We start from the raw sequence: 21,094 nt of genomic DNA on the forward strand, positions 1-21,094 counted from the left end.
TCATAGCTCCTTATCACAGTTCTCTTCCTGTGGGCTCATTAGCCCCCTAGACGCCACTTAGCAGAGTGCTGCTCTCCCTCTCTCTCTCTCTCACGCTCTCTCTCTCTCTTTGCCACTGTCTAAAATCTGTGCAACTAATGCTGCTGTCCTCTGACACACTGACGCCCAGTCATCCCTCAGCCATTAAAGCGCAGGCAGGCAGGGAGGCAGACCTCCGCCTCAGGCTATAATCCCCCTATCAGGCCGGAACTGGGTTTACCAAATAGCACAGCAGCACAGCTGGCTAAACTGGCAGGGACGGTCTGAATGTCTCAGACCATCTGCGGGTCTCATCTAGCCGTACATAACTGGGGTTGATAGCTAGGGTGTAGTGCACAACCACCCACCTGAAATCCAACAAAGAGGGACCCCTTTTTTTTAGGTCTAATCATATATAACCATGTGGACCATGTAACAAGTCTAGGGGAGACCAGACTGTTGGATGGTGTTAAAAAATGATCTTCTGGTGTTCTGTGTGAAATTGTACATTTATTTTCTTGTTCCTACTGTGGCCTAAGTATTTTCTAATCTGTGGCTCTAGTCTTTTCTCTTGCGACTGAGCGTAATGACATATGTAGCTGTCTTTAAAAGAGCATCCTGCAAGGACATTACTCTCTAATGTTACTCTGTTGCTTTGATCTGTCAAGTGTGTCATACAGATGTTGACTCTTAATTTGACCAGTTTTGTTGCAGCAAAATAATCCTGTAGTAACAGCAGGATTTGAACGTTTAGTCCATAATGTTGCTTTACATAAATTGACTGAAAACCCGCACTAACCCACGGTTATATGAACAGTATTATATTGTTAATATAGCCATAGCTGGCCAAAATTAGGTTATATTAAAAGTGCAATACTGTTAATATAACCGTTGGTTAGTGCACGTTTTCAGTGAATTCTTGTAAATCATAAAGCTCATGCATTCCCTGTGGTGTGTGAAAATGTTCAGCAACAAAGGTGATCAAAATAAGATCCTACATCTGTAAGGTTTCCATTTTCAGTTGTTTCTTAAAGGCCCAGTGCAGTCGAAAACATGATTTCCTTGTATTTTATATATCAACACTATGAGGTTGGAATAATACTGTGAAATTATGATAATGCCCTTTTAGGGTAAGAGCTGTTTGACAAGACTGCCTGCAATTTCAGCCTGTTTTGGTGGGATGGAGTTTTGGCCTACCATGATGACATCAACATACAGTGAATTAGTTAATAGTTAATAGGCCTGGTTTTGTTTCCCCTCCCCACTCAGACCACTTCCAGACAGTCCTGGCAAAATTCTTACTTGAGAAATTGCCCTTCACTAAGAAGCTATTTTTGTTTATTTTTGACAATTCTATTTGAAAACAATTGTTACCCAGAAATGATTTGATTTTGAGTTTTAAAAAACGGCTGCATTGGAGATGAGGCCTGTTTCAAACCTTTCCCTCTGGAATAGGCAAAGAGGATTGTGAATGTCAATGACAAAGGCTCCTTCGTGATATTACCATCGGCATTGTAGTGAATTCAATGTTTAACAATACTACTGTAGGATTAACCACTACATAGTTGTAATACAGCTCTATCGTTCTGCTAATTTAATGATAATGCCATTTTAAACATTAGTCCATTAACAGGTGAGATGGAGATGGATAGTTTTTTAAGCATACAATGTGTTAATGTGCCTCTTCTGTAAACAATTTCTAGTCTACACAAAAAGCTGAATTTGCATTAATACAGTTGTAAACAAGGGCAACGAAGAACAAAATAGACAGCTATTCAGCAAGCAGAAAATGCAATAAAACCAAAGACGGCAGTTAAATGTAGATGGAGAATAATGCATTTCAAATTGTCCAAGTGTGAAGCGCTGAAGTCAGAAGACAAATGTGCTGTGAGAGCGGCTAAATAGATTACAGCCATGTTAACTTCCTTTGTGAGCTGCATGACAAGACAGTCATTTGCAGCCAATTCCCCTTCAGTGTGACGTTCAGTGGGAAGGCTGCCACAGTGTTTATTGAAGATGTTTCACCTTTAGTTTTATTGAAATCTCAGGGCTCATCTCTAAGGAGAGGTGAATCTTTGTCCTTACATTGCGAGTGTCTGGGAGTCTGTTTAAAGGCCACATCAGTCACTTATCACAAAGAGAAGCTGTTTAAAGGCCACATCAGTCACTCATCACAAAGAGAAGCTGTTTAAAGGCCACATCAGTCACTCATCACAAAGAGAAGCTGTTTAAAGGCCACATCAGTCACTCATCACAAAGAGAAGCTGTTTAAAGGCCACATCAGTCACTCATCACAAAGAGAAGCTGTTTAAAGGCCACATCAGTCACTCATCACAAAGAGAAGCTGTTTAAAGGCCACATCAGTCACTCATCACAAAGAGAAGCTGTTTAAAGGCCACATCAGTCACTCATCACAAAGAGAAGCTGTTTAAAGGCCACATCAGTCACTCATCACAAAGAGAAGCTGTTTAAAGGCCACATCAGTCACTCATCACAAAGAGAAGCTGTTTAAAGGCCACATCAGTCACTCATCACAAAGAGAAGCTGTTTAAAGGCCACATCAGTCACTCATCACAAAGAGAAGCTGTTTAAAGGCCACATCAGTCACTCATCACAAAGAGAAGCTGTTTAAAGGCCACATCAGTCACTCATCACAAAGAGAAGCTGTTTAAAGGCCACATCAGTCACTCATCACAAAGAGAAGCTGTTTAAAGGCCACATCAGTCACTCATCACAAAGAGAAGCTGTTTAAAGGCCACATCAGTCACTCATCACAAAGAGAAGCTGTTTAAAGGCCACATCAGTCACTCATCACAAAGAGAAGCTGTTTAAAGGCCACATCAGTCACTCATCACAAAGAGAAGCTGTTTAAAGGCCACATCAGTCACTCATCACAAAGAGAAGCTGTTTAAAGGCCACATCAGTCACTCATCACAAAGAGAAGCTGTTTAAAGGCCACATCAGTCACTCATCACAAAGAGAAGCTGTTTAAAGGCCACATCAGTCACTCATCACAAAGAGAAGCTGTTTAAAGGCCACATCAGTCACTCATCACAAAGAGAAGCTGTTTAAAGGCCACATCAGTCACTCATCACAAAGAGAAGCTGTTTAAAGGCCACATCAGTCACTCATCACAAAGAGAAGCTGTTTAAAGGCCACATCAGTCACTCATCACAAAGAGAAGCTGTTTAAAGGCCACATCAGTCACTCATCACAAAGAGAAGCTGTTTAAAGGCCACATCAGTCACTCATCACAAAGAGAAGCTGTTTAAAGGCCACATCAGTCACTCATCACAAAGAGAAGCTGTTTAAAGGCCACATCAGTCACTCATCACAAAGAGAAGCTGTTTAAAGGCCACATCAGTCACTCATCACAAAGAGAAGCTGTTTAAAGGCCACATCAGTCACTCATCACAAAGAGAAGCTGTTTAAAGGCCACATCAGTCACTCATCACAAAGAGAAGCTGTTTAAAGGCCACATCAGTCACTCATCACAAAGAGAAGCTGTTTAAAGGCCACATCAGTCACTCATCACAAAGAGAAGCTGTTTAAAGGCCACATCAGTCACTCATCACAAAGAGAAGCTGTTTAAAGGCCACATCAGTCACTCATCACAAAGAGAAGCTGTTTAAAGGCCACATCAGTCACTCATCACAAAGAGAAGCTGTTTAAAGGCCACATCAGTCACTCATCACAAAGAGAAGCTGTTTAAAGGCCACATCAGTCACTCATCACAAAGAGAAGCTGTTTAAAGGCCACATCAGTCACTCATCACAAAGAGAAGCTGTTTAAAGGCCACATCAGTCACTCATCACAAAGAGAAGCTGTTGATGTAAGAACATTCATTTCACTCCAGGATCTAAACCTGTGACTTTAGTTTACGCTTGAAACATTCACTTACTTGTTAGATGCAGACATTCCACCGATTAAATTGCACAATTTTTAAAGTTGTGTATTAGCCAGTACACACTGGATTTTCAATGAAGTTTTTGCAAGCATTCTGAATGGGCTACTTGTAAAGATAATCATCTATCAAAGAAATTTCACAAAACCTGATGAGACAAGGGTTTAGAAGTTGCTCTTTCAAAGTACTGTATGTTTTTAAATAGGTAAGCCAATGATTCATCAACGGTGTGGCATTTCACATATGTGAACAGAACACATCTCTATCTAAGTGATTTGTAGAGCAGGGCGTACAGGGGACACTGTGGGATGTGAAACATGTTAGTCACAGGAAACGTCTCCAAACAGATTATGCTTAACCATTTTGTAAATGGATTGCAATAGATTTGTAAGAGAATTAGTCTGATTCGAGCTCAAAACATGCAATATTTGAGTTGAGTGGTAAAAGTGGCTTGCAGTGTACAGTCTATGAAAACATCTTGCAGTGTACAGTCTATGAAAACATCTTGCAGTGTACCATCTACTTCAAAAAAACATCTGCCCACGAAGCAGGTCTCCGTCACAGAGACCCGTGTAAAAACTCAATTGCTCACCAGGGCCTCACAGGTCCTCAGATTCACAGAAACATGACTGACGAGCTGTAGATGCAACACATTTACAGCCTTACAGGAGGTTTAAAGAGGGGCTGAACGCACTGATTTTGCCTGGTGATGTCAGCATGGAAAGATGAAACTCCCACCCATGCAACACCTGCTGATTAGAAGGTCCTGTGTAGATTATATTTCAGGAAATTGCAACTACCAGGAAATAACACTGATTACATTGTTTCACACTTTTACACTGTTAGTTTCATCAACTGTTGTTCAAAATGATACAAATCACAGGAAAAACGACATATGCAGACCAGCTGGCTGGTGTGTTTACGGACATATTCAATCAATCCCTATCGCAGTCTTCTGTTCCCACATGCTTCAAGAGGGCCACCATTGTTCCTGTTCCCAAGAAAGCTAAGGTAACTGAGTTAAACTACTATCGCCCTGTAGCACTCACTTCCGTCATCATGAAGTGCTTTGAGAGACTAGTCAAGGATCATATCACCTCCACCCTACCTGACACCCTAGACCCACTCCAATTTGCTTACCGCCCCAATAGGTCCACAGACGATGCAATCGCAATCACACTGCACATTGCCCTAACCCATCTGGACAAGATGAATACCTGTCGAAGAATGCTGTTCATCGATTACAGCTCAGCATTTAACACCATAGTACCCTCCAAACTCGTCATTAAGCTTGAGACCCTGGGTCTCGACCCCGCCCTGTGCAACTGGGTCCTGGACTTTTTGACGGGCCGCCCCCAGGTGATGAGGGTAGGAAACAACATCTCCACCCCGCTGATCCTCAACACTGGAGCCCCACAAGGGTGCGTTCTCAGCCCTCTCCTGTACTCCCTGTTCACCCATGACTGCGTGGCCATTTACGCCTCCAACTCAATCATCAAGTTTGCAGACGACACTACAGTGGTAGGCTTGATTACCAACAACAACGAGATGGCCTACAGAGAGGAGGTGAGGGCCATCGGAGTGTGGTGTCAGGAAAATAACCTCACACTCAACGTCAACAAAACAAAGGAGATGATTGTGGACTTCAGGATACAGCAGAGGGAGCACCCCCCTATCCACATCGACGGGACAGTAGTGGAGAAAGTGGAAAGTTTTAAGTTCCTTGGTGTACACATCCTGGACAAACTGAAATGGTCCACTCACACAGACAGTGTGGTGAAGAAGGCACAACAGCGTCTCTTCAACCTCAGGAGGCTGAAGAAATTTGTCTTGTCACCCAAAACTCTCACAAACTTACAGATGCACAATCGAGAGCATCCTGTCGGGCTGTATCACCGCCTGGTACGGCAACTGCTCCGCCCACAACCGTAAGGCTCTCCAGAGGGTAGTGAGGTCTGCACAATGCATCACCGGGGGCAAACTACCTGCCCTCCAGCATACCTACACCCCCCAATGTCACAGGAAGGCCAAACAGATCATCAAGGACAACCACCACCTGAGCCACTGCCTGTTCTCCCCGCTATCATCCAGAAGGCGAGGTCAGTACAGGTGCATCAAAGCTGGGACCGAGAGACTGAAAAACAGCTTCTATCTCAAGGCCATCAGACTGTTAAACAGCCATCACTAACATTGAGTGGCTGCTGCCAACATACTGACTCAAATCTCTAGCCACTTTAATAATTAAAAATTGGATGTAAATAAATGTATCACTAGTCACTTTAAACAATGCCACTTCATATAATGTTTTCATACCCTACATTACTCATCTCATTTGTATATACTGTACTCTATACCATCTACTGCATATTGCCTTGTGTGTATGAGGTAGTTGTTGTGAAATTGTTAGATCACTTGTTAGATATTACTGCACGGTCCTCTTGTTCTTTCAACATGGCCTCGATGATGTTTTGTATGTTGTCTCATGTAAACAAGTCTGAGACGCTGATCCTATTTGGTATTTCTGTTGTCTGTAAAGAAATGGGCAGGTCTATCTGTCGGTTGATTCTGCTGCTACAATTGGATAAAGCGCACTCAGCGCAGCTGTTTCTCCGTGCATGACAACTCTCCCTAGGCGTTACCACCCTGTGTTAGTGGGCAAGTGGGCATGACAAGGCATGATTGAAATCAAAACCCAACCCCTCAAATATCAGAGGTTTTAGGAACGTCATCACTTTCTTAAAATCTCTGTTTTGGAAGATAAAGTATTTATAAAGCTATTTACACTTTGTAGTACATTTTTGGCACTATAATCAATGTTTCTGACTAATATTGATGCCACATATGCCATTTTCAACCAGATAAGTTATATTGGGGAGGTTCAACTCCTCCTTAAAGGAGCCCAGTCCAACTGCTGTACCCCTATTCATTTGGTTTTTATCATTTTGAACACACTATTCATGACCTGTAAAGAGACCCCAAGTCAGTACTAGCAATGGAAATAAGGATAACACTATTTTACGGTAGACATATTACCCTCTAATTTGTAGTGTATATATGTATGTATATAAGTAACCTCTAAGGCCTTTATTATGTCTTAATAGCCATTTAATATGACTTAATTAAGTGATTAGTTATTCAAACATTATGTCATGCAGAACTGACCAATCCTTAATAACCTCATTATTAGCTATAATAAAGGCATATTTGTAGTTAATAAAGAGCAAGTTACACAAGAAACAGACACTTACTAAGCTGTCTTAATGTGGAACTAATAAGGGCATAGTACCTATGTGTTCCATATAATGAATTGTGACCATATTTTTACATGCATAATTATTTTCCAGAAATGACCTCATTGGACAGAAAGGTGGGCATACCTCCCCTCATATATGCCATACAGCCAACAATCAAGTCAAAATCTGATATAAACAATTGGCAACTAAGCTTCCATATATCATACATACATAGATATACATGTCGGCTGTATGGCATATAACGATATAATGTGAATCACAAAGGGCCACACTTTGATTTATTAGGATCTCCATTAGCCGACGTCAATGACGGCAATGGCTTCCCCACACCCCTGAGCAAAAGCATATAATGTTTGCCTGAAACTGAATATGAATACCATTTATTATGTCATCAACCTACACAAATCCTCAGTTTCAGACAAACATTATATGCTTTTGCTCAGGGATGTGGCGAGGTGGGCCCTTTTGCAAGTCATAATATAATCTTATACAGCCGACATTCATATATATGGATGTATATAAGGAACTTTAGTTGTTAACATCAAATTGTGACTTGAATGTTGGCTGAATGGCGTATATGAGGGGAGGTGTGGCACTTTCTGTCCAATGAGGTCATTTCTGTAAAAATGTTCTGCAAGTAAAAATATTGTCTCACCTCATTATAGGGAACACATAGGTAATATGCCATTATTAGTCCCCCATTGAGACATCTTACTAAGAGTCTGTTTCTTGTGTAACTTTAACTTTATTAACTATTAATTTGCCTTTATTATAGCTGACAAGGATGTTATTAAGGAGTGGCCAGTAATACATTAAGTATAATGTTTGAATAAGAAAAAAATTAATTAAGGCATACTATATGTCTAATAAGACATAATAAAGGCCTTGTTTTTTTATTTAACCTTTATTTAACTAGGCAAGTCAGTTAAGAACAAATTCTTATTTACAATGATAGCCTACCAAAAGGCAAAAGGCCTCCTGCGAATATAAGGCCTCCTTATATAAGCTACTTATATACACACTTATAAACTACAAACCAGTGGAAAATATGTGTACCTTAAAATAAAGTGTTACAGAAATAATATTTGTTTTTGCTTTTCAGCATAAACAAACTTGATATCCTATGTGCATACAATCATAATCATACTCTGCATATAAACACAATTGTTTTTTTATATTAATGCATGCAGTATTTCCACATATTTGCTGAATTAGTAACACACCCAGTTTCTAACATCCTCAGGCCTATCGGTGTTGGAGCGGCAGGGGGTGCCTTGCATAATTTCAAACCTAATTTAACTCTGAACCGTGCCCCCTTAAAAGCCCAAATTGCCCACCACGGAGCCTCAGAGCGGCTCCAGACATTCATTAGTGTAATGAGAACAGGACACTCTTCTGCTGCCGCCCAGCGAGCTACTTCTTACTGTAGCTGTGGCGGCCATCTGCTCAAGGGCTCCCAGACAGCTGTAGGATATTCCTGTTAAAGCAGCCCCAGAGAAGACAGAATAACCCACCAGGGTCCTCAACTCAATCACCTCAGAAAGGAGGGATGGATGAAGGGATGGAGGTAGAGTGGTGCTTTGTTCAGCACCCAACCGTATCCCTTTGCTTTTCATGCAGACCTGGGATGCAGTGCTCCTTCATGATGTCAGAGATAAGATAAGCTGAGTATGCAGTCATGTGCCTCCTTGGTATTTGTCAGACTGCTGCTGCAATACAGAACACAGTTGGCCATGTATGCTCAGCCTCAGTGGGGGGGCTTGAGTAGTGTTGTGAATAGGTTATAGTCATTTTTGAGGCCAAGGCATTTTTGAGGCCAAGGCAGGTGATGTTGAAATGGGTGGTTGACCAGCTGACAGCTGTTCAGCTCTGGAGGAGGTTGAGTTTTCAGCTGGTCACACCAAACATTTGAAGGTCAAGTCATTCATTTGAAAATGTTGTCGGGGTGGTCGAGAAATGAGAACAACGGAAGAGACCTCAGCATGATTTTGGGGTGGTAGTTGGAAATCTAAATGACTTATTAACACATGGGGTGTTTCAAATTGGTGTTCCGATTGTGGTTTTAATGCATGAATAGACCTAGAATAATACATTTTCAATTAGCAAATGACTCAACTAACTGAATGCTATTATGATGTTGAGGGTCACCATTGTGGTCAGTGCTGATCTCCAACAGTGATAAAGAAAAAAGACAGTAACAGTAATAACCCAAAGGGCTATGTTTTATGACCAACAGCAAGTCTACGGTCAGTGAGATGTTATGTTAGCCAGTGCTGAAGGCAGGTGTTAGATAGTTCCTCATCTGGATAGTATTCCTTGATTTCCCATTGGGAAGAAACTCATTATTTCTCGCTCTCCCAGCTCTGACCTCTCGATCATTGCCAGGGACATTATTGGCTGTTGCACACGTTTTATTTCCTCTCCATACAACATTGATGACCGTGCTGCATTAACAAGACACATGACCCACTGGGCACAGACATCAGTTTAACGTCTAGTTTTGATTTACATTTGGTGAATTCAACATGAAATCAACAAAAAATGGCACCATATCTTTGGAGTTAGGTTAAAAGTTGTGTAAAACAAAAAGGCGAAATACCCTTACATTGATGACTTTTTGCAAATCCAATCAGTTTTTCACGTTGATTCAATGTCATCACATAGATTTTTGGGGGGTTGAAATGACCTGGAATCAATGTTGAGTCAAACAGTTTTTGCCTAGTGGGGACTGACTAGACCTCAGTGGTCCAACAAAGGGATGGAGCTGATAACTGAAGACTGTGGCTGAGTCTCAAATGGCACCCTATTCCATATACTGTATAGTGCACTACCCTTTGGGTCCTGGTCAAAAGTAGTGCACTATAAAAGGAATAGGTTGCAATTTGGGACTCTGTTATGTTCTACCTCAGATGAGACTGAGACCCATTCACCTGGGTAATGCAGCACACATGGCTCAGCGTTATTGATTTGTTGTACAGTGTTTTTTCCAGGTCCTTTTTCAATTCAGACATTCTGAATAAAATGATAAGATTTATTTAAAAAGGTTTATTGTTAGCCAACTGTAATCTATATTTTTATCTAATCTTTTTTCCCTTGCAATATATAACCTAATTTCCATTTACTTCTAAGGTATATAATTGAAAGCTGTCAAGGAATCTGTTTTAGAAACATTGCTTTTCCTCTCCTCTGTTGCAGTTTAATTTTGTTGGGAAGCTGTTGGGACCACGGGGCAATTCCATGAAAAGATTACAAGAAGAAACAGGAGCAAAGATGTCCATCCTCGGAAAAGGCTCCATGAGGGACAAAGTAAAGGTATGATGACAACACCTCCTTAGAATGTGGTCCTTGACTGTCTTTGTTTTTACCTTCAATGGAATACTTACTGTCCCATGTAGCTGACATTTATTTACTTTTTTTGACATGTTGAGACCAAGGGCTCTTTTTTCAAACGAGCCTTGCAGAATAGAAAATACACACATCAAATACGAATACGAAATGCAATCAACGAATACAAAGAAAAAAAAGAAATACAAAATACAATCATAGAACACAAACAGATTCATAATCATAGATGAAGCAATTACATTTCTGCTATTTACTCATGGTCAAAAAGGGTAAGAACGAACATCTCTCGAATTATTTGAATTATGCATATGTTGAATTATGCATATGTTGAATTATGTACAATGACATTCATTACATATACCCCTGTATTGTGACAAGTGATAGCTTGATAGCACAAAATATTTCTGTGAAAAGTCCAACTGAAATGTATTCAAATACAAAAAAAGATTCATGTAAACTAAAAGAGGTTTAGGGCTCTGCCACAATATCCTTATGTTATCACTACTATAGCCAAGATAAATGTAATAGGGCTTTAAGTATAGATAGCATTTTGCTTCCCAGCAAGGCTATTCATTCTCAGTGACTCGTGGTCCCCTGAAACCAGCCTTATCTGAGGATCAACACCGGCCCAGAGAACAAAGGGCTGGGTGGTCCAAGTAGCTCAGGTCATTACTGGAGCTTCAGTAGGTCCTAGTGTACTGCTGCTGTATAGAATTATACAGCTATTGTTAGACCTGGACACATGAAAACATACATCTATACAGGATGATAAAAGACCTGCAGTACAACCTCAGTGATGGAAAGGGACAACTATGTTCTCTAACACCTCACACGGTAAACACTTTAATTCTGCCTGCTGTTAAATCAAATCCAATCAAATGTTATTTGTCACATGCACCGAATACAACAAGTTTAGACCTTACTGTGAAATGCTTACTTACAAGCCCTTAACCAATAATGCAGTTTTAAGAAAAAGGAACAGTTAAGAAAATATTTATTAAATAAACTAAAGTTTAAAAAAAGTAAAATAATATAACATTAACGAGGCTATATACAGGGGGTACTGGTACCAAGTCAATGTGTGGGGGTACAGGTTAAAAAATCTAAAAAATCGAATTTTATTGGTCACATACACATGTTTAGCAGATGTTATTGCAGGTGTATCGAAATGCTTGTGTTTCAAGCTCCAACAGTGCAGTAATATCTAACAATTCACAACAATACACACAATACTCACAAACCTAAAAGTAAAATAATGGAATTAAGGAATATATAAATATTAGGATGAGCAATGTTGGAGTGGCATAGACTAAAATACAACAGAATAGAAAACAGTATATACTGTACATATGAGATGAGTAAAGCAAAAATATGTAAATATTATTAAAGTGACTAGTGTTCCATTATTAAAGTGGCCAGTGATTTCAAGTCTATGTATATAGGGCAGCAGCCTCTAAGGTGAAGTGTTACGTAACTGGGTGGAAGCTGCCTAGTGATGGCTATTTAACAGTCTAATGGCCTTGAGATAGAAGCTGTTTTTCAGTCTCTTGGTCCCAGCTTTGATGCACCTGTTCTGACCTCGCCTTCTGGATGATAGCGGGGTGAACAAGCAGTGGCTCGGGTAGTTGTTGTCTTTGATGATCTTTTTGGCCTGCCTGTGACATCGGGTGCTGTAGGTGTCCTGGAGGGCAGGTAGTTTGCCCCCGGTGATGCGTTGAGGTAATTGAGGTAATATGTATATGTATATGTAGGTAGGGTTAAAGTGACTATGCATATATAATCAACAGAGAGTAGCAGCAGTGTAAAAAAACGGGGGTGGGGGGGTCAATGGAAATAGTCTGCACAGCCATTTGATTAACTGTTCAGCAGTCTTACGGCTTGGGGGTAGAAGCTGTTAAGGAGCCTTTTTGGACCTAGACTTGGCGCTCCGGTACTACTATCCGTGCGGTAGCAGAGAGAACAGTATATGACTAGGCTTGCTGGAGTCTTTGACAATTTTTAGGGCCTTCCTCTAACACCGCCTGGTATAGAGGTCCTGGATGGCAGGAAGCTTGGCCCCAGCGATGTACTGGGCTGTACGCACTACCCTCTGTATCACCTGCTCTACTACAGCCCCGTCAATGTGAATGGGGGCGTGCTCGGCCCTCCTTTTCCAGTAGTCCACGATCATCTCCTTTGTCTTGATCACGTTGAGGGAGAGGTTGTTGTCCTGGCCCCACACTGCCAGGTCTCTGACCTCCTCCATATAGGCCGTATCATTGTTTAGTCTTTGATCGGGCCTACCGCCATTGTGTCGTCTGCAAACTTAATGATGGTGTTGTGCTTGGCCACACAGTCGTGGGTGAACAGGGAGTATAGGAGGGGACTAAGCACGCACCCCTGAGGGACCCCCGTGTTGAGGATCAGCGTGGCAGATGTGTTGTTGCCTACCCTTACCACCTGGGGCCGGCCCATCAGGAAGTCCAGCATCCAGTTGCAGAGGGAGGTGTTTAGTCCCAGAGTCCTTAGCTTAGTGATGAGCTTTGAGGGCACTATAGACAGCATTCTTACGTAGGTGTTCCATTTGTCCAGCTGGGAAAGGGTGGTGTGGAATGCAACAGAGATGGCGTCATCTGTGGATCTGTTGAGACGGTATGCGAATTGGAGTGGATCTAGGGTTTCTGGGATGATGGTGTTGATGTGTGCCAATACCAGCCTTTCAAAGCAATTCATGGCTACAGACGTGAGTGCTACTGGTCGGTAGTCATTTAGGGAGGTTACCTTGGCGTTCTTGGGCACAGGGACTATGGTGGTCTGCTTGAAACATGTAGGTATTACAGACTTGACAATGTCAGTGAAGACACTTGCCAGTTGGTCAGTGCATGTCCTGGTAGTCCATCTGGCCCTGCGGCCTTTTGAGTGTTGACCTGTTTAGGTCTTACTTACATCGGCTATAGAGAATGTGATCACACAGTCGTCCGCAACAGCTGGTGGTCTCATGTATGCTTCAGTGTTGCTTGCCTCAAAGCACGCATAGAAGTAATTTATCTCATCTGGTAGGCTCATGTAAATGGGTAGCTCGCGGCTGTGCTTACCTTTGTAGTCTGTAATAGTTTGCAAGCCCTGCCACATCCGACGAGCGTCAGAGCCGGTGTTGTAGGATTCAATCTTAGTCCTGTATTGATGCTTTGCCTGTTTGATGGTTTGTCGGAGGGCATAGTGGGATTTCCTATAATGCACTTATTGATGAATTCAGTGTGGTATACTCCTCAGTGCCATCGGATGAATCCCGGAACATATTCCAGTCCGTGCTAGCAAAATAGTCCTGTAGCTTAGCATCTGCGTCATCTGACCACTTCCATATTGAGCGAGTCACTGGTACTTCCTGCTTTAGTTTTTGCTTGTAAGCAGGAATCAGGAGGATAGAATTATGGTCAGATTTAAAAAAAATGGAGGGCGAGGGAGAGCTTTGTACACGTCTCTGTGTGTGGAGTTAAGGTGGTGTAGAGTTTTTTCCCCTCTGGTTGCACATGGTAGAAATGAGGTAAAACGGATTTAAAGTTTTAAAGTCCCCGGACACTAGGAGCACCGCCTTTGGATGATCATTTTCTTGTTTGCTTATGGCCATATACAGCTCGTTGAGTACAGTCTTAGTGCCAGCATCATTAGGGTTTTTTGAGGTCAGATTGTGCAATAACTTCTTTCTACCCAGTATTGAACCTCTAAAATGTTCTACATTTAGTGAATGTTGTTCCCTTTATACATTTGGTATTTAGAGAATTTACAATAGTCTATGCATTTAATGAGAGGTTGCTTTTTCAGCCATCGTTTAGATTGTCCATTATTTGTGACATACAGTACAAGCATCTCATGAAGTTATCTTCTATATTTGTTACATTTCACCTTTTCTTACATCTTGTGTAGACAACCCTACTGTATCACAATGGATATACACAGTAAACATGCCAACAAACAATACACCTCCAATGACTATTTTCAGTGGTGAACAATTGACATTGTAGCAAGGCAATGATGATGCCTTAGAGTAAACATGATTTGCTCTTTGTGGAACCAAATCAAATGTCCCTTCTTTATGAGCACAACATTGCAATAAATTGCAGACACATTTACAATTGACTTTATATGAAATGAGCATGAATATCAATGGGTGAATGGGATTGCGAAAAGCTCATATCTGATATGCTCATATTGCAAGGTAAACATCCTTGCGACATCATTATTTTTCACCTCAACCTCAACTGTAACAATAAGATGGTGTATGAATACCCTGAAGATTATATTGGACTTGATCCATTGTATTGACTACAATCAAATCAACACACTTGTTCTGGTGTTTTTTTTGTGGCAGGGCTTAGGAACACTTGCCATGCTGTAGGTCACCCTAAAATGTCAACATGCACAATGTTTAGTATTCTTAAGCCTCGATTTGAACAGTGATTTATGTATTCAAAGGAGATGATGCTTCTTGCCTTCCTACTGCGCAGTTTGACATCTCTCCCTAATCCCATCTGCGTTGATGACATGCCAAGAGTAGATTGTGAAAAATAACATCGAGGCATAACATCTCCACCCTCATCAGTCCGTGTGTATAAACATGTTGGTTTTGCTAGCTTCATAGAGCAGTTCAGCTCCGCAACAGAACTTCACAGACATTTGTATTTCATATCTAATTTGATTATAGAGGTGGTACATGCATATTTTTGTGTACTGATTCTCAGGTTGAATATTTGAGCATGCATATATTTGCATAAATAATTATCTCAAAAGGTCAAATAGGTGATGCTTATATTTGTCCTGTTTCACACATGTACAAGTGTGTGGCGTGAATTTTTTATTTATTTTTTGCATATCCCATTCCCCTGAGACACCCTCGGATAGTGGGGTCACAGCCAGGGATCAGCCATTATTGACATTGACCCTGGAGCAATTAGGGTTAAGTGCCTTGCTCAAGGGCAAGGGATATCTTCTGCTCTCTTGTTTTTTTCTCTGGGGGTAAATACCACTTACTGCTGTGATACTGTATGTCTCTTCAGTATCTAGCTCTATTTCTAGTACTTCTCTGGTAACATGAGACAATCATATGCTTATTCTACAGGGAGGGAATAAAAACATTTTCATGCCTTTTCTACTGTAGCTTACTGTATTATAACCTATGGGCAGTCTCACAAACAGCTTTTTAGGCTTTATGCTAATAATAATAATGATTACAAGTCAGGGGATTCTAGGGTGTCTTGTTTGATTTTCGAGGAATATTCTGCAATGAAAGCAATTTTTCATTCCAAACAAGCTGCATAATTGATGCTTTAAGTCTTAGGGAAGCATTTTCAAACGCTACTCTCTGAGGCTGACTAATTTGCTATGCATTGGATGTGTGTAGCGTAGATATTTAGAGGTCAGCTGTCAGCCCACAAGTTAGATCTATGTATGAAGTCTTACTACTTGTCACGTTCCTGACCTGTTTTCTCTTATTTTTGTATGTGTTTAGTTGGTCAGGGCGTGAGTTGGGGTGGGCATTCTATGTTATGTGTTTCTATGTTTGTTTAAATGGGTTGCCTGATATGGTTCTCAATTAGAGGCAGGTGTTTGACATTTCCTCTGATTGAGAACCATATTAAGGTAGGATGTTCTCACTGTTTGTTTGTGGGTGATTGTATCTCGTGTCTGTATGTGTTACCACACGGGACTGTTTCGTTTGTGTAGTCTGTTCCTGTTTGTGCGTTCTTCGTGTTTATGTAAGTGCTCAAGTTCAGGTCTGTCTACGTCGTTTTGTTGTTTTGTAATTTTTCAAGTATATTTTCGTGTTAGTGTTCGTTTACGTCTTGTTAAATAAATTCATTCATGTCTTCATCACCCGCTGCGCCTTGGTCCAATCTCTCTCCGCAAGACGAACGTTACAGAACCACCCACCACAAAAGGATCAAGCAGCGGGTTAACGGGCAGCAGAAACAGCGCAAGAAGGAGGAATGGACATGGGAGGACGTTTTGGACGGAAAGGGTTGCTACACATGGGAGGAGATCATGGCTGGAAGAGATCGCCACCCATGGGAACAGCTGGAGGCAATTAGGAGAGCAGAGGCAACCGGAGAAAGGAACCGGCATTATGAAGGTACTCGGCTAGCACGGAAGCCTGAGAAGAAACCCCAAAAATTTCTTGGGGGGGGGGCTAAAGGGTAGTGTGGCGAAGTCAGGTAGGAGACCTGCGCATACTCCCTGTACTTACCGTGGAGAGCGAGAGTACGGGCAGACACCGTGTTACGCAGTAGAGCGCATGGTGTCTCCTGTACGTGTTCATAGCCCGGTGCGGGTTATTCCACCTCCCCGCACTGGCAGGGCTAGATTGGGCATTGAGCCAGGTGCCATGAAGCCGGCTCAACGCGTCTGGTCTCCAGTGCGTCTCCTCGGGCCGGCATACATGGCACCAGCCTTACGCATGGTGTCCCCGGTTCGCCTACATAGCCCGGTGCGGGTTATTCCACCTCCTCGCACTGGTCGGGCGACGGGGAGCATACAACCAGGTAAGGTTGGGCAGGCTCAGTGCTCAAGGGAGCCAGTACGCCTGCACGGTCCGGTATTTCCGGCGCCACCTCCCCGCCCCAGCCCAGTACCACCAGTGCTTACACCACGCACCAGGCTTCCTGTGCGTCTCCAGAGCCCTGTTCCTCCTCCACGCACTAGCCCTATGGTGCGTGTCTTCAGCCCGGTACCACCAGTTCCGGCACCACGCACCAAGCTTCCTGTGCGTCTCCAGAGCCCTGTTCCTCCTCCACGCACTAGCCCTGTGGTGCGTGTCTCCAGCCCATTACCACCAGTGCCTACACCACGCACCAAGCCTCCTGTGCGTCCTGTTGCTGTTCCCCGCACTAGCCTGATGGTGCGTGTCCTTAGCCCGGTACCTCCAGTTCCGGTACCACGCACCAGGCCTACAGTGCGCCTCAGCTGGCCAGAGTCTGCCGTCTGCCCAGCGGCGCCTGAACTGCCCGTCTGCCCAGCGGCGCCTGAACTGCCCGTCTGCCAAGCGCCGCCTGCGCTGCCCGTCTGCCAAGCACCGTCAGAGCTGCCCGTCTGTCCCGAGCCTTCAAAGCCGTCCGCCAGACAGGAGCCGCTAGAGCCGTCCGCCAGACAGGAGCCGCTAGAGCCGTCCGCCAGACAGGAGCAGCCAGAGCCTTCCGCCAGACAGGAGCAGCCAGAGCCTTCCGCCAGACAGGAGCAGCCAGAGCCTTCCGCAGGACAGGAGCAGCCAGAGCCTTCCGCGAGCCATGAGCAGCCAGAGCCTTCCCGCGAGCCATGAGCAGCCAGAGCCGTCAGCGAGCCATGAGCAGCCAGAGCCGTCAGCGAGCCATGAGCAGCCAGAGCCGTCAGCGAGCCATGAGCAGCCAGAGCCGTCAGCGAGCCATGAGCAGCCAGAGCCGTCAGCGAGCCATGAGCAGCCAGAGCCGTCAGCGAGCCATGAGCAGCCAGAGCCGTCAGCGAGCCATGAGCAGCCAGAGCCGTCAGCGAGCCATGAGCAGCCAGAGCCGTCAGCCAGCCATGAGCAGCCAGATCCGTCAGCCAGCCATGAGCAGCCAGATCCGTCAGCCAGTCCGGAGCTGCAGTCCCTCAGTCCGGAGCTGCAGTCCCTCAGTCCGGAGCTGCCGTCCTTCAGTCCGGAGCTGCCGTCCCTCAGTCCGGTGCTGCCCCTTATCCCGGTGCTGCCCCTTATCCCGGTGCTGCCCCTTATCCCGCTGATGCCCCTTAATTTAGGTGGGTTTATTTGGTGGGTGGTCATTGGGAGGGGGCTACAAAAGCGGGGATTGACTATGGTGGGGTGGGGACCACGCCCAGAGCCTGAGCCACCACCGTGGACAGATGCCCACCCAGACCCTCCCCTAGACTTTATGCTGGTGCGTCCGGAGTTCGCACCTTGAGGGGGGGGGGTTATGTCACGTTCCTGACCTGTTTTCTCTTATTTTTGTATGTGTTTAGTTGGTCAGGGCGTGAGTTGGGGTGGGCATTCTATGTTATGTGTTTCTATGTTTGTTTAAATGGGATGCCTGATATGGTTCTCAATTAGAGGCAGGTGTTTGACATTTCCTCTGATTGAGAACCATATTAAGGTAGGATGTTCTCACTGTTTGTTTGTGGGTGATTGTATCTCGTGTCTGTATGTGTTACCACACGGGACTGTTTAGTCTGTTCCTGTTCGTGCGTTCTTCGTGTTTATGTAAGTGCTCAAGTTCAGGTCTGTCTACGTCATTTTGTTGTTTTGTAATTTTTCAAGTATATTTTCGTGTTAGTGTTCGTTTACGTCTTGTTAAATAAATTCATTCATGTCTTCATCACCCGCTGCGCCTTGGTCCAATCTCTCTCCGCAAGACGAACGTTACACTACTTTTCATCCATGTCATACTTTCCAGTAAACTCCTCTCTCCCATTTAGTTTTTAAGGAATGTTTATAGTGGTGTGACCAATGATGCATATAACCCCTGTATTGTTGATGCTATGAATTGGCTATTGAGAGGCTTTGAAGCCACCGCTCGGCCATATTGGCACTCCCCAGTAGGAGCAGTCCTCCATAGGAATGAATGGAATTCTACAGTATTTAAACTAAATGTTTCAAGGACAAAAGTACATTTTTTGTCTTAGTGGGGACATTAATGCCTACATTTGTTTTTGCCACATTTATTCCATTACAGACACCTAAATGCATACTTTTAAATTAAATAGTGTGCGCTAAACATACAAATAAAACATAGAAAAATATATTAAAACATATTCCTTAAAATATATATTCTTTAGATTACTAATGTTAAAAAACTCTTAAGGATCTACAGGATCGGTGTCCCTATACCGGGACGGTTGTTGCTAACATGTGCTAATGTGATTAGAATGACGTTGTAAGTAACAGCAAACTTTCCAGGACATAGACATGTCTTATATGGGCAGAAAACAAAAAGTATTGTTAATCTAACTGCACTGTTCAATTTACAGTAGCTATTACAGTGAAACAATGCCATGCTATTGCTTGAGTAGAGTGCACAACAACAACAAAAAATCTATCACGGCAACTGGTTTGATACATTCACCTCTGAAGGTAAATAATGTACACGACCGTTCAAAGATTAGGGGTCAGTTAGAAATGTCATGGTTTTTGAAAGATAAGCACATTTTCTGTCCATTAAAATAACATCAAATAGATCAGAAATACAGTGCAGACATGGTTAATAATGTAAATGACTATTGTAGCTGGAAACGGCAGATTTTTTATGGAATATCTACATAGGCATACAGATGCCCATTATCAGCAACCATCAACGTGTTCCAATGGCACGTTGTGTTAGCTAATCCTGTAACGTCTGCTTCCAACTCACACCCTCAAACACGTAGATCCCCTGAACGCAGCTCACTCTCCAGATCCCAATCACCTGAATTCTAATCACCTGTTCACACACCTGTAAGTCATTATCCCACACTATTTAGTTCAGTTCTTTGCACCCCGTCACTGTGAGGTATTGTTTGTTTTGTGACACACGTCTTTCTGAGGGCTGGGTTTCCCGTGATTTACTCCTCCCGTGTATGATAGTTTTTGCCTATTCCCTGCCTGTACTTTAGCCTATCGGATTTCCTGTTATCTCCTGTTATCTACCTGTTGCCTGATCTCCCGGACTACTTTACAAGCCTTTTCCCTGCCTGTACTGTTGCCCTTTTGGACCCCCTTTTGGACCCCCTGTCCTGTGGTCCTTTGCAATAAACACCTGCTGTGCCCTGCGCTTGAAACCAGCTCTCTGTCTCCCATCATGTTCATTACAAATCCAAGTTTATAATTTTAAAAGGCTAATTGATCATTAGAAAACCCTTTTGCGGGTACCTTTTATTAAAGCTGCTGGCTTGGTTGGGTTGTGTTTCGGAAGATGCACGGCTCTCGACCGTCACCTCTCCCGAGTCCGTACGGGAGTTGTAGCGATGAGACAAGACTGTAACTACCAATTGGATACCATGAAAAAGGGGTATAAATAAATAAACAAATAAGACTTACCCAGAAAGACTCACAGCTGTATTCGCTGCCAAAGGTGATTCAAACATGTATTGAATACTTATCTTGTCACGCCTTGACCTGAGATATCTCTGTTTTCTTTATATTTTGGTTAGGTCAGGGTGTGACTAGGGTGGGTACGTTAGTTTTTGTATTGTCTAGGGTTTTTGTATGTCAAGGGTTGTTGTAGGTCTAGGTGATTTATATGTCTATGGTGGCCTGATATGGTTCCCAATCAGAGGCAGCTGTTTATCGTTGTCTCTGATTGGGGATCATATTTAGGTAGCCATTTTCCCTTTGGTGTTTGTGGGTTCTTGTCTATGTGTAGTTGCCTGTCAGCACTCATTTGTATAGCTTCACGGTTCATTTTGTTATTTTTGTTATTTTTGTTCAGTGTTCATTCTTATAATAAAGAAGAATGTACGCATACCACGCTGCGCCTTGGTCTCCTCCTTTTGACGGCCGTGACATATCTAGTGTTTTATTTTTTACAAATGTAATGACAATTAAATCAGTTTTAATCCCACAAAAAGGTAAAGGGATGTGAATACTTTCATTGGGTTG

At 43.0% G+C, this 21,094-nt stretch overlaps 1 protein-coding gene across 3 annotated transcripts in view; it reads left to right on the plus strand.

Annotated features, from left to right (window-relative positions):
• Nucleotides 1-21,094, plus strand: part of LOC139571113 (KH domain-containing, RNA-binding, signal transduction-associated protein 2-like) — a 139,428-nt gene that overhangs the window by 51,373 nt on the left and 66,961 nt on the right. For all 3 annotated transcript variants that reach the window (XR_011674237.1, XR_011674238.1, XM_071393674.1), the window contains exon 3: nt 10,372-10,488. Coding sequence is in view for 1 of the 3 variants with exons in the window: in XM_071393674.1 (XP_071249775.1) it covers nt 10,372-10,488 (117 nt within the window). In the remaining 2 variants the exon portion in view is untranslated. The remainder of the gene's footprint in view (nt 1-10,371; nt 10,489-21,094) is intronic.

The sequence above is a fragment of the Salvelinus alpinus genome, chromosome 3 (assembly GCF_045679555.1).
Source record: "Salvelinus alpinus chromosome 3, SLU_Salpinus.1, whole genome shotgun sequence".
NCBI classification, from domain to species: Eukaryota; Metazoa; Chordata; class Actinopteri; order Salmoniformes; family Salmonidae; genus Salvelinus; species Salvelinus alpinus.